The sequence below is a fragment of the Ochlerotatus camptorhynchus genome, unplaced genomic scaffold (assembly GCF_037179485.1).
Source record: "Ochlerotatus camptorhynchus isolate MF236.1 unplaced genomic scaffold, CSIRO-AGI_Acam_v1.1 ptg000391l, whole genome shotgun sequence".
In the NCBI taxonomy this organism is placed as follows: domain Eukaryota; kingdom Metazoa; phylum Arthropoda; class Insecta; order Diptera; family Culicidae; genus Ochlerotatus; species Ochlerotatus camptorhynchus.
The window spans coordinates 80,265-94,744 of NW_027040878.1; the positions used below are offsets into that span (position 1 = coordinate 80,265).

Below are 14,480 nucleotides of genomic sequence, written 5' to 3' on the forward strand. Positions count from 1 at the left end.
CTGGGCGAGCTGCACCAAATGGCATCACTTTAAAGTCCAAAGGATCCAGAATAAGATCCTTAGGATGGTCCTAAACAGTTTTTTTAAAAATTCTGAGATCCACCTCCTGGCTGGAATTCAGACATTAGAAGAACCGAGAGTTTTCATCCTGGAAAGGTTCAGAGACACCTGTCTGAGATCAAATCATCAGATCATACGTGATCATAGGTAGGTTATCACTTTTTTCAATTCAAACAAAACGACCCCCCCCCCCCCCCCCAAAGGGGTATTCTGTAAACTAGTTGAAAAACTCAAATATTAAATTGAAATATCAAATTAAACAAAGATGAAGAGCCAGGTAGGCTAATCAATTAAAATATTAATTCAATGTACTATCATAATCAACAGAAATAAACATAATTTTACTACTACTACTATCAGTTATTAGTCTGATTTTAAGTGGATTTTCAGTAAAAGTTCAACTAAACGCTGAATTAGTGTGTAGTTGATCGGAATTTACCCATTGCTACAGTTCATGGCATGATTTATCGAAATTGAAAGAAATTAAATTGATACCATCTCGGATCATTTTGCCTTCTGACGAAATACAAAAACATATTCGTACAATTCTCCATCACGAAATCGCAGGATATTACCCAACCAATCAACAACTTCCTAAAATATAAAAAAAATAATGACTATTCTTATCTCACCTGAAATCGTCATTGTGTCCATGAAACTTCAGAATCGCAATTGTTCGATCAAAATCCGCCTTCTCCAGAACCGTGCTATCTTTGGGCTTTCAATCGTAATCGCTTCTTGTATTTTCCTCGAATTGAGCCAAAACTTCCTGTCTGTCGCCTTTTCGTTTGTCGCTTATGATGGGGCAACTTTTATTTTGCCCTAATCGACGGTTGGTTCTGTGTTGTTGTTGTTATTGATTGTGAACTCCTTTTTTTTTGTTGTTGCTAAAACCATGAAAAAGGGGTACAATCCTCAACACACACACACACACACGGTATGCTCTGTCTGTTGGCGATGAATGGTGATGGTTTCGAGTTTTGAATGTGCAATCTGCGAAGGAGAAATGGAAAAATACTGAATTATCATACAATATAAACAGGTTGGAGTGGATTTCTGTAGTCGAGTTCGAGACGGAGGTAGAGTCACAGGCAATCAGATGTAATACTTTAAATAAATTTTCCTTTAAAATACCGTCACGGAATCACTAACAACATCTTGCGAGTTATTCGCGGTATAAAAACCTGCTTACCAATGTTGCATATAACTTCTATGCAATGTATAGAAACGTCAAAGTACATCTGCTTGTCTGTGGTAGAATGATTCAGCCTTCCTCACTGTGTAGGTAGGTGTGTTTGGCGAATTCGGTCCTCGCAATTTTCAAGTTGTTTGACCTCGGCGAGAACGGATTTGCGCTGCGATTTATTATATTTTATTTAAAATGTTCGATTTTAATCAAGTTTGACTGAATTAGGTTATGGCAAAAAAACTGGGCCACTGGATCATCAACCGTTGCTGCACTATACATTTACACAAATTAGTTCGTCTGTTCAACTTTGCCCGGCTTGTTTCGGGGTTCAAATTTCAAATTCCATCGCTCGTTATCGCCGATTAAGACCGGCCGCGATAAGAAATCCTTTGTTACAAATTAGAACTAGCATCGATCTTATCTAAAGCTAATTGCTTCAATCAACTTTATTTATGCCACCTGCTGTGCTGTGGTGTCAAAATCCAAACACACATATTATTAGCCGGGTGCACTCACCTCACCCTGCTGCTGCTTTCCATTCGAATGAATTAAACCTCAGATGAACCAGATCGGTTCTTATCAGCAACAACGCTGCGATAACCTAGAGATCCTCTGCAAATTAGCAATCTTTGTTCACGGAAAGCATCTAGGTCAAACATTCACACTCGCCATTGAATCAGAGTCATATTTGTGTTTCGTTTACTCAAAATCGCAAAAACGTAGGTCACTCATAGACTTAGTAAAATGCTACTCAGTCTATGAATGACATACGTTGCTGCGAATTTGAGTAAATGGAACACAAATATGAGTCAGACTCAACGACCATGCAAATACACCGAATTTGATCAGTTGATTCTGGTGGCCGGTAGAACGATGTAATCCTACGACCGAGTAGGCGGCACGTAGGCCAATGTTTATCAAGCGTTCAATGGAGGTTGTTTTGCGGATTTTTGGCGTGTATTTTTGTTCAGTTGGAGTTTTCTTTTTCTAGAGGCGCTCAGAGATCGCACACACTCGGTTAAGGGGGCTGGTCCGTGGTAAGAGTTTGATAGACAACCGGACTGACAACTTGGCAGAAAGTGATAGGGTGGTTTGTGGGACTGTTTTCGAAATACGTATTTCATAGTAGAACCATAACAAAAATACGAGTTGAGTGTGCTGAAACGGGACCTTGTCTCCCGTGAAGTTCACCAAAATTATTGTAAATTACTCACTTTTAAATAACAGTGTAAATTTCTATTGTTGTTTACACTGTATTTTGTGTGTTGTTTACACTGTATTTTTATCGCTGTCAGTTTTTCGAAAGTTAGAAAAAATGGTGTCACCCGAAAAGTAACGTCGCGAATTGATTTTGCACAAGCACCTGGAAAATCTTCAACTCTCTCATCATTAAACGTTACTACGGAACTCTGAGCATCGAACGGAAGGAGAAATGCGGTCATAATGGATGTTCTATTAGTGATGAGGACCACAAGCGTGTCGTGAAAGCGTTCAAGCGGAATCTCAATGGTTCGGTCAGGGATGTGGCCAAAAAGTTTAATCTGTCCAAGTCTTTAGTTCAGAGAACCAAGAACTGCATACGTACAAAGTGCAGAAGGCTCCAAGTCGTGACGAATGGCAAAATACAACATGATGCAATTTTACATAAGTCAAACACCTTTCTTTATCAGCGACAAAAGACTTAGACCATCACCTACACCATAACCAACAACAATAGCTAGCAAATGCCTTGACCACGCTAGAAAGAACAATCACGAACCATACCAACAAATGCAACGCCAATCAATCCTTTCTTTACCAAGCAACAGGCCATCAAACCTCCGACGAACCGACATGCCACTGGAACATTTCGTTTGTCCACAATTCGAATTGTCAAATGAGCGTTTCAATCTGCCAAACGGGAGATCAGATCTGTCAAATGAGGCGAGAGGCAAACCAAGTCAATATAAATGTCCTTGCTAACGATATAACGCAATCAGATGAGTAGATGGCGGTAGTGTTTAACGTATTTTAAATATGGCGTCTTGGGCAAGAATTTGAATGCACCTTCTTTGAGCTGGAACGTCGGTTCATCGGTGATCAAACGACATCTACCAAATCTGCTGACGGAGTAGCACACGCAGCGAGAACAAACGTCGATGACGACAGACATGGCACCACCAAGTAACTGATCCTTGAGGTAGAAGTGCTAGGTAATCCATTATGATTGATGATTGTATGATTTGAATTGTAATAAAATTAAATTAATTATTGTTCTGACCATCGTAGAAAGTAGTTCCATAGTGTCAGTCATTAGGATTTCATTCTTTTTGAAAATATATGGACATTTCTCGAATAAATAGTGCACCTAGAGTGACGGCACGTCAAAATTGAAACAGCCGGATATCTGTCAACGGCATGGAAAACGCCATCCAAACCGAGCAGAAGACCTGTCAAATGGCTGAGATGTAAAGGGCGAACACGAAATTATTGCGACACATTCAACAGGGCATAACTTTTTTTACCATTGGGTAAAAATCAACCAAATTTTGCACACTTTCTCATTGATGTGTATTGTGTACATGCTGTCAAACTTGAAGTCGTGTTTTTCGATTCAACGAAAATGGAGGTGAACCAACGCGAGTTGAGAGAACAAATTATTTCCAAACACCTGGAATTTCCTGACCTGTCGCACCGGCAGTTGGGAAAAATGTTGAACATTCACTATTCAACCGTCTCCAGAGTGTTGAAGCGGTTCCAAGAGCGGTTGACGTTGGACCACGGCAAAGGAGCTGGAAGAAAACCGGGACCGGAGAACAAAAAGACGGAGGGAAAGGTGAAGCGGATGATAAAAGCAAATCCCAACGTCTCAAGCCGTGATTTGGCTAAAAAGATCGGCATGTCGCAGAGCTACGTCCAGAATGCAAAGAAGAGAGCTGGACTACATACATACAAGGTACAGAACTTCCCAAACCGCGATGAGCGGCAACAATCGACGGCTAAAACTCGGGCACGGAAGCTCTACGAGAAGATGCTGTTAAAATATGGCTGCTGTGTGATGGACGACGAAACGTATATAAAAGCCGATTTTAAGCAAATTCCGGGGTTGGAGTTTTTCACCGGCAAGAGCAAGTTCGATGTGGACGACAAATTTAAGAAGAAGAAAATGTCGAAGTTCGCCTCCAAATATCTCATTTGGCAGGCCATCTGCTCTTGCGGACTGAGGAATGAGCCTTTCGTGACAAAGGGCACAGTAAATGGTGAGATCTACAAATCTGAGTGCTTCGAGAAGCGCCTTTTGCCGTTCTTGCAGCAGCACGACGAAGCTCCGCTATTTTGGCCAGATTTGGCATCATGCCACTATTCTAAAAGTGTCCTGGAGTGGTATGAGGCCAATTCTGTCCATTTTGTTCCAAAGGACATGAATCCGCCAAACTGTCCGGAGCTGCGCCCGGTGGAGCAGTACTGGGCAATAATGAAGCGGGAACTTCGGAAGAGCAAGAAGACAGTCAAAGACGAGAAGGTCATGTTAAAAAAATGGAAAAAAAAACTGAGAAACTGGTACCGGATGACACTGTAAAGACTTTGATGGAAGGCATCAAACGAAAATGCGTTCAATTTTACACTCAAGGCTCCATCGATTAACTTTTCTTTTGATTTTTGAAGTAAATATATGTATAAAACTACCCTAAAATTTTGGTTTGATTCTAAACATTATAAGAAAATTGGCATGACATTTTCGGTGTCGCAATAATTTCGTGTTCGCCCTTTAGTCACCGTCTACACATAAAGGTAACACTAAGACCAGAAGGTCCCAAAGAAACGTACTCATTTTTTATGACTCAGCTCTGGTACTGTCTTCGGTCCCAAGCTAATCGATGCACCCCTCGAAACATACGAAAATCCACCAACCCCTCATTTTATCTGTCAAACATGCATAGCGAATCAAAACAAACATGGTGTAGTACTAGAATTTCGATTAGAATGGGGTACGTTAATCGATTTACATGGGGCCAAGTCAAGTAGTGAACCGATTAAAAATCGTTAGTTTCAACCGTTTGGTCAACAGCTGAGACGTGCACAGGCACTCTCAGTGCGTCTCAACGTACAAGCTTAGAACAACCCATGTCAATCTAGGTGCTCCAAGACTAAAATATACGAGCGTCGAGATGAATTAGTAGAGGTGGCACACAAATAAGAAATTGTTAATTTGTTTACTAATATAAACTATGAGGATTTCGTATGGCAATTTTTGCTTAAAAAAAATGCCCCTCGTGTTTATTCGCGAAATTCAAATCAAAGATTGGTCACTTGCGTAGGAAATCAATTTGGAAAGACATTAGTGGCCACTGTGACCAGCATACACCTTCCAGTTGCATGAAACTGGCCCAAATCTGACCGTAATTTTGATTGTATTTCTTATGAAAAATAGTGAACTTTTCATGAGTGAGTAGTGTTTATCGGACTATACTAATCCATCTTGTACGAGCGTTCTGATGAGATGATGATATGAAACTATCACCCACTGTAGGAAGACAACTATCGGTCGGCTGTGAACTATCCTCGCTGTTCGACTTGATCAAGTTTAATAACCTCTAATTGTACTCTTCCGTACCCAACATATAATGTTTCATATAATAATGGAAGTCCATCCACGTACATCAGACTGAAGGCTGAAACTAGGCGGATTGGACTTGCCATCAACGCATCGAAGACAAAATACATGAATGGAAGATGTTCTAGGGAAGACAATGTTAGCCTCCCACCCCGAGTTCAGATTGACAGTGACGAAACCGAGGTGGTCGATGAGTTCGTGTATTTGGGCTCACTGGTGACCGCCGAAAATGATACCAGCAGAGAAATTCAAAGACGCATTATGGCAGGGAATCGTGCCTACTTTGGACTCCGGAGGACGCTCCGGTCGAATAAAATTCGCCGCCGCACGAGGTTGACTGTCTACAAGACGCTGATTAGACCGGTGGTCCTCTACGGCCACGAGACCTGGACTATGCTCGTGGAGGACCAACGCGCACTTGGTGTTTTCGAATGGAAGGTGTTGCGTATCATTTACGGTGGAGTGCAGATGGATGACGGAACGTGGAGGAGGCGAATGAACCACGAATTACACCAGCTGCTGTGAGAACCATCCATCGTCCACATTGTAAAAATTGGGCGACTACGGTGGGCTGGGCACGTCGTAAGAATACCGTACGACGACCCAGTGAAAATGGTTCTTGAAAGCGACCCAACAGGAACAAGAAGAAGAGGCGCGCAGCGGGTAAGGTGGATCGACCAAGGAGAAGGCGACCTGCGGACCCTTCGCAGACTACGAGGCTGGCGAAGTGTGGTCATGGATCTAGTAGAGTGGAGACGACTTCTTCGGACAGCAGAGGACAACAAGACCTTAGCCTGATTGGTAAGGTAAGTATAATAATGGAATGAAAGTAAAGAGACAACTAAAGGAAGATCACACCCGATGTGTTGCAAAGGAATCCATAACATCACGATGATTTCGAAAAGCTCCCATAGTGATTATCCGAAATTTCGGTGACGCTGCCGAAAACGGAAATGCTGCCGACTTGAGCGCGGCAAAAGAGAAGCTTCCTCCGTTGGTAGTAAAAAATGCCCATCCTAACGAGTTCATCGCAGATCTGACTTGGTCATCGCCCACCTGAGGTCTTCCAAGGTGGAATTCTTCACCCACGACAGTCCCGGTGAGAAACCATTCAAGGTCGTCACCGAACTTCGATCCGAAGTTTATCGAAGCTGAAATCAGGGACCGGTTCAAGCTGGCTCCAAGTGCCTTCAATCGGATGACAAGAAGGGACGAGAATGTGAAGGCGTACCCGAATTGCCTTTTTATGGTACACTTCCAGAAGGGAACGGTAACGCTCAACGCGTTGAAAGCCATCCGCTGGGAGCCATACCATGACGGCCACCATGATACCACTTTGGACACGGCATCCGCAACTGCAACATTAAGCCACGCTGCGACAATTGCGCTCAAGACCACGCCACCTCCGAATGTGGTTTGGATGAAGCTGTGGCATCCAAATGCACCAACGGTGGTTTAGTGCATCCGAAAACTGGCATCGACCAACAATCAACCAGAACGAAGGAAGGATAACGCCCCGGCTTTCAGTGCGGAGGACTTTCCGCCTCTTCATGGGCAAGCGAATTCACGGGTGCGATCCGCTTCCCCTCAAGAAACGTTTGGATCTTCTATTGGACAAAGCTCTCCATCTCCCCTGGGTTCTGGAGACAACCAACAGCTGGAGTTGTTCTCAGCAGATGAACTGATGGAAACCTTCATCAACATGACCGGTGCTCTTCGTAAGTGCCGTAACAAGCCCGAGCAGATCCACGTACTCGATAAGCTCATCATCCAGTATGGCGTCTAAACTGATAACTATCGTCATCTGGAATGCTTGGTCTATAATAGCAAAACAGATTGAGCTTGCCGACTTCCTCCGCAAGTATAACATCGTCGTGGGCCTTCAAACCGAGACCCACCTAAAGTCCGGCGACAGCTTCTGGTTGCCTAACCACAACATTATCCAGCTTGATCGTAGGAAGGAAGGAATCAAGTTCTGCACTCTGCCTCACATCCGCACTTTTATCATCGAGGCTCTTAGTGTGGAGGTGGAATCGCCAACTGAAAATGTCCGGTTCATCGCTGTTTACTGCCCTCGGCAGTGTGCCGCCAAACATCATTCGAACTAAGTATCTCCCGATTCATATACACTGTGCAGTTTCCGGACGAACCATCTTTCATCTCTCGGGCGGGTAATCCCTCCACCCTGGACATTTCCTGTCGAACATCGGACTATCCAAGCCGGAGGCGCACAACGATCTAAGGCTCCGATTACCAACCGGTGGTGGCTGAAGTCGGTGTTGTAACTAGTGTAACTCTACTGTCTGTTCCCGGTAAGTTCTCAATAGCAAGAGACCTCTCGAGCTGGGTCTCAAGGTCGGCTTACTACTGGGTAATCAGAGGGGCTACGCGACCAAACGTGCAGAATACTGTCACCTGATTAACTTTATGGAAAAAATGCAACTGTGGTTCAAGATGGAAACATTTTATTGAGAGGGTTGGTTTATACTACTACTATTGTGGGTGTGGGTGTAAAGTGGGTGGTTTATTCTTTAAAAACGTACCGGTCCTGCTGATGATGATGACTGATGCTGAAGATGGACGGCTTCGATGACGTTGGGCGAGCGCTCGTTGGACTCACTGTGCTACGAATTCTGCCAGATTCGGTGTGGCGATCGTGGTCAAAGTTGGCTGAGTGGCGGTGTGAAGAAGCGATTTCGTTAGCGCGTGAAACCACTATAGGTCCTCCCAGGCGTCTTCCCTCATAGACTTACATCGGCAGAGCACAGGCAAGGCCCAAGAGACTCTACCTAGAGGGGAACGTCTCCTTGGCGGTTAGGGAGGGTTCCCGAGACAAATTCCTTCCAGCCGATTATTTTTGGTCTGGCTTGTCTGCTTTTAGACCTTGCGGCCCCTAGAGACTGCTAAGCCGGATCACGTGCGCGTCGGTTGATCTTGTCAACGGACAAAATGGGGGGGTGTACCAAACGATACTACAAAAGGCCCTGTGAGGGTATCGAATGGACGTTAGTTCAGCCGTTAGCTATAGTTTGGGCAGAGAACTGTTTACCTGAATTGAGCTGTGGTGCAGCAAATTGTCACACTCGAATATTACCACTCACTACTGGCTATTTAAAGCACTTTAACTGTTCAACACCTTTCACACGCGAACGCCTGGATAGTTATGAGGAATGGCGGGTCGTTCGTGGGCTATTTGACCTCTGTCCCTTCGCTTCTTCATCCCTCCATCCTATATCCCAATCCAAAAAATCCTTTCTCCATTTTCCCGCCTGCATCTCCTTGTAGTAGTTGCACCCACTGTACTGTAACCTATCCCCACTCTACTGTTATACAATTTAAAGTTTAAACAATTTTCTACTAACAAATCTTTTAATAATCCTCCTAACCAACACCAAATAACTTATAAAAACGTGACAATTATGCACAAATTAAAAATCATACAAATCTTGTAACAAACGGCTGCAGTGTCAACGTGGTTCCAGCTAGAAATTGCCTTCGAAAATACTACCACCACGTCAACTGGGTGCAGTTCGGACGAATGGGGGACAGAAACATCAATCAACCGGGCGTTGGAACGATCCCAATATCCGTGGCTGATTAGGCATGTGTTCGATAAGTTCCTGTGAGGAGTAAGTTTGTTGCGATTGATTCCCACACCCTACTATTGATTCGGATGAGAAATGTTGAACAATGCGTTCACAACCTAGATGCCTCCCCTTGTGTCGTGCTTCCGACGGATATGATTACAGTACAACAGATTTGCTCAGCGCTGAAATGCACCAAGAACATGGAGGCTCCCGGGATTGACGGCATATTCAACTTAATCTTGAAGAGACTCTGGCAGTCTCTTTTGACCGCTATCTACAACATATGCTTGGAGTTGCACTACTTTCCAAGCGCCTGAAGGTAGCAAAAATCATACCAATCCGCAAACCCGGTAAGGATCCAACATTGTAATCATGCTACATACCAATCAGTCTCCTTTCAGCGCTGAGCAAATTGTTCGAGAAACTTATCTCAATCGTTTGCTCAAGTTTGTCGAGGAACACAACATTCTCCATCCGGAAAAGTTTGGGTTCAGGAAGGGGCACTCCACCAATCACCAGCTAGTATGGGTGATGAATAACATCCGAAGTAACAAAGCTGGATCCAAGTCCACAGCCATGGTCTTGTTAGACGTTGAAAAGGCGTTTGACAATGTTTGGCATGACGGACTTGTGAACAAGCTTTGTAACTTCAACTTCCCATTACATCTGGTTAAAATCACGCGTAACTACCTCCAGCAAAGGTCGTTTAAAGTATCGTTGAATGGTTGTCTTTAAGACAAGTTTTCCATCCCAGCAGGAGCTCCGCAGGGAAGTCTGCTGGGACTCTTGATTTATAGCAACTACACTTAAGACATTCCTCCCCTTTGTAGATGGTTGCGTGTTCTTCCTGTTCGCAGATGATACCGCAATAGCCGTCAAAGGAAGGATGCCTCACGAAATAACAAACAAATCAAAATCAATGACTCAAAAATTCAAACAATCGCCCATCGGTTCCTGTACTGTTATCATGGATGGCACAAAGGTTGAGTGGTCTGCCGAAGTTAATTATCTCGGGAGGTTGTTCTATGAAAAGCTCGTCTTCTGCTTGCAAGCAGAGAAAACCGTAGTTTGCCGCAGATCCCACCTCATGTGCACAGGCTCATAGGAACAAAATCCAGGTCGCTCAGAATAGAGTGCTGAGGATTGTGCTTGATCGTCCCTTCAACACAAGGATTCCCGATCTTCACCTAGAGGCGAATGTTCATAAATTAGATTTTAAAATTGATGACATTAAGGCTAAGTTTGTGCAGAAATGAACACATCTGAAACATGCTTTGATAAGCAATTCGTATATAGTAGGTTAAGTGTAGTTACAGTGGCGTCGCGTCCACATGTGCAACCTGTGCACGACACAGGTGTAAATAATTAAAAAAAAAAATGCGTTTAGATTTTTATAGATTTAATGGTTACATTATAGCATTACTTCTTTATTCCAGACCACAAGTGACCATGAATGCACTATTTTATAGGGCGGCTCAATTAAATCTTCGAACTTGGTTTGCTTGAAAAAGGATTACATTCAGTTCGCATGGTCTGCCTAATCCCTAATGCATTGATTTCTAAGCATGTCTTTATCACTACCATGACAAAACTCGTTAAATAGTGCACCTAAAAGCAAGCTTTTTTGGGTGGCGGATGGCAAGTTTGTGAATGGCCAAATGCCTGATGTAAGCCAAGCAGACCATCTTCCACCTCTTGAAACATACCACAAATTGTCCACAATACATGGCGGTTTGCATCACTAGTTGTAATTGATTAATTTAGATGGCCAAGTTTTGAACCCAGCACAGCATGCTTTTGGCGCTACTGTGTATGGACGATCAAATTTAAAATACTGTGGTAGCCACAGTACGGTTCTGTCAAAACCTTAGCATTTTCATTAATCCATTGAACCTTTCAGCAGTCACGCGTCAAACGGGAGCAACACGGAAACAGCAGTCTGGTACGCTTTGGACGTGTATCATACTTGCAGACCGGTTTGAATGTGTGTTAGGGTGTCTAAAACGTGCATTTCTCGCTGTGCACTTGGATATCTGATTGCAGACAAAGAGAGTAATGGAGAAAGAGAGCGCAAAAGCTCGCTCTCACTCTCTTGCCAGTTGTGAATCTCTCAATTACCGATGGTTGCGCCGGTGCTAGGAGCTTCATCAAAGGTGACACACAAGGAAGAAGTGTTAGTTTGTTTACTAAAATGAACTATGCCCATTTTGTTATGGCAAGTTTTGCTATAAGAAATGCTCCTCGTGAATAATTCACACCAAAGGTTGATTAATTGCGTAAGAAATCAGTTTGGCACGGTATTTGTGACCAGCATACACTTTCCGGTCGTATTAAACAGGTCAAAGACTGTCCAAATCCGCCCAAATTTTGTTTTGTTTTGAATTTTTGTATGGCAAAATAGTGAACTTTTCGTAAACATTAACGGCAAAGAACTCACCAACACTGGGAGACCGCGAGCTCCTGCTCACCAGTGATAAAACCATCTCGGCGCCGGTGCGCCTATCAAAACTTATGAGCTACCCCTGGTTTATTTTGATAGTGTTGTTCTGATGAATAAAGAGTTGACTTCATGAATTTTCTCTAGACTTTAACACTGTATCAAAAAATGTTTTCGGAAGTGTTTGACGGATATTCTTCATTACACTTCAGTCGAAATAGTTAGCCTTGAGATAAAAACGAGAATTAGTTGAGTTTTGCAATTCCTCCTACTTCAGCTAGTGCGAAAATGGGCATACAAGTGTTGTTTACACTAGATGATAGGCCCTTCAAATGTTACGTTAGGTAGTGATTAATATAGTAATTGAGAATATGTCCCTGGAGCATTGACAAATAAAACAAAAACTAATATGTGCACATGTAAACAAATGAGGCACGCGACGCCTCTGAGTAGTTATAAGTAGTTTTCTTTTTCAATTTCAAGCAAACCAATTCCATTAAGGTGGGAATTCTCTAAACATGCCTGATAAGACTAGCAGCTTAAATAATAATTAAAAAAAAAAATCTAAAATCTGAGTAATATTGCCCTAAATATTACTCAGGAGTGCTTCCGTAATTTCGATCAGTGAAAATCAGTGCTGTGTCTCAACATACGGCTGCATAATTCCCGGAATCAAACGAAGGATCGTCGTGCAGACGGTTCTCCGAAACGACCCAAGACCACTGCAGAGGCAGCAGACAACTCGGTGTTATCGGGCCAATGTGAAAGCAGTCAAAGGTAACTGGAGATGGTCCTTCATCTCGAGGTAATTTTAATTTTAAATATTGAATAACTGCATCCCCATAATTTTCGATTAATGATCTTCTAAACACCTACTCATTGGAAACCAACCGTTTGATTTGGGAAAAGTCACAGTATTCTGCTAGTCAGTATTCTTGAAACGTTGCCTTCGCCACAGGCTTCGAAACTATTCCTAGAGCAATATGACGCGCCCTAATGCGCACCGCTTGGCTCGATCAGCACAGTCACTCGATCATTTGCCATCAAATTAATTATCCACACTTGCGTCATCAGCCAGCGATATTCTGAAATGTCATGTCTGCTGCAAATCGAATTCTAGACTGGAAGTTTCATTACATAAGTCTCAGAAAAAAAAAACCCACCAAACGACTACAGGCGGTAATGAATTTGTCTACTCGCGCGCCGAGCGGAAATTACATTTTAATCCAAATGTTTCCCCACACGTGTGTCAAATGTCAATTAGTCCGAAACGGACACTTTTCCTGACCCCCGATTAATCAACATCGAATTTTCGAAAACAGCTGTCCTCGAATGGAGCCGAAAAGTGAAACTGTAATTTATACCGATTGACACAATTTTCAAACCGGCATCGGATGTGTGTGCATTTGTAATTTTCAGTGACCGTCATCTCCATCGAGTGTCACCGCAAAGCCGGTGAAGTGGATATAGTGGTAGTCACATGTCAATTCACTTATTCGACATTTACCGAAAATAAACTCCGAAACCGGCAGGGTGTGAAAAGCCGGTCGCCAACGCGTCACTCAAGGCGGCCCAAAACTGATACACGTTGTAGGGAAGTGAAACGGTCAAAGGTCTGCTTCGAAAATTTGCATTTGTTTTGATGGTCGATTTGTTAAACGGGTAATTTGCATTCCAGACGTTGACAAATAACTGAGCGAGTGTATGGCCTTCACAAACGTGCAACTGGTGGTGGTAGAATAATGCAAAATGTTTTACTCAACGCTGCTTCGCCCTTATCAAGGAGATGAATTTAACGAATTGCTCCCTTCATCTGGTTAATTCCTTTCATCCGCACACTCGAAGGTACACTTGAGTTAAATTATGAGGTACTGATATTTACCAACCGGATTCCACAACATTTGCATTCCAATTTCACTGACATGTTACCCGTGAGTTCGACATGTGACCGCACATGGAGAGAAGCGAAATGTTGTTTTGTTTTGACACCACCGCTCCACCAGCATCGCTCCCGGTCGCTTTATAGTGTGGCTAGAGGCTGCATGGAGCTCGAACGTTCCCCATATTTGATGTGCGTCATCGGAGTTTGTTTTGCCATTATCGGCAATCGCCGCGCGCGCGATTTATGACTGCATCTGTACACAAAGCACGGTATGGTTTGATTTTACTGCAGGGATGACTTGAAGAAGTTTTGAATGAAATGTTTTGATGCGTAGTTGGACTATTTTTATCAATACTCCGAATGGACGATATCAGGGGAACGCTTCAAGCGACTTTCATGAATTTGGTACGGCATGGAATGACGACGACAGAACGTTTGAGGAAATTCTAATAGTTTGTTTCGGTTTTGTTCTAATGCTGGGTTTAGACTAGGCAAGTCAAATGATCAACTCAGTTGAATTCAATTGGCTTGCAAAGTTGAGCCTGGTTCAACTTTTTTCAATTCAAGTGAGTTGATCAAGTCAGTTGAATGGCATGGTTTACACGTTCAATTCACGTTCAAGTCAGTTGAATTCAACTGACTTGATCAATTGACTTGCCCTATCTAAACCCAGCTTAAGAGGAAGAGGTGACAAATGGCTTCTTCCTCTTTTATTTCTATCTCTATCTCTA

The 14,480-nt window shown here is 43.1% G+C and overlaps 1 protein-coding gene across 1 annotated transcript in view; it reads right to left on the minus strand.

The window, feature by feature from the left end:
• The window catches only part of LOC135710564 (uncharacterized), a 46,678-nt gene that overhangs the window by 10,909 nt on the left and 21,289 nt on the right, over window positions 1-14,480 (minus strand). The window contains exon 2 of the mRNA XM_065233179.1: window positions 693-1,053. Coding sequence (XP_065089251.1) covers window positions 693-714 — 22 coding nt within the window. The 5' untranslated portion in view covers window positions 715-1,053. The remainder of the gene's footprint in view (window positions 1-692; window positions 1,054-14,480) is intronic.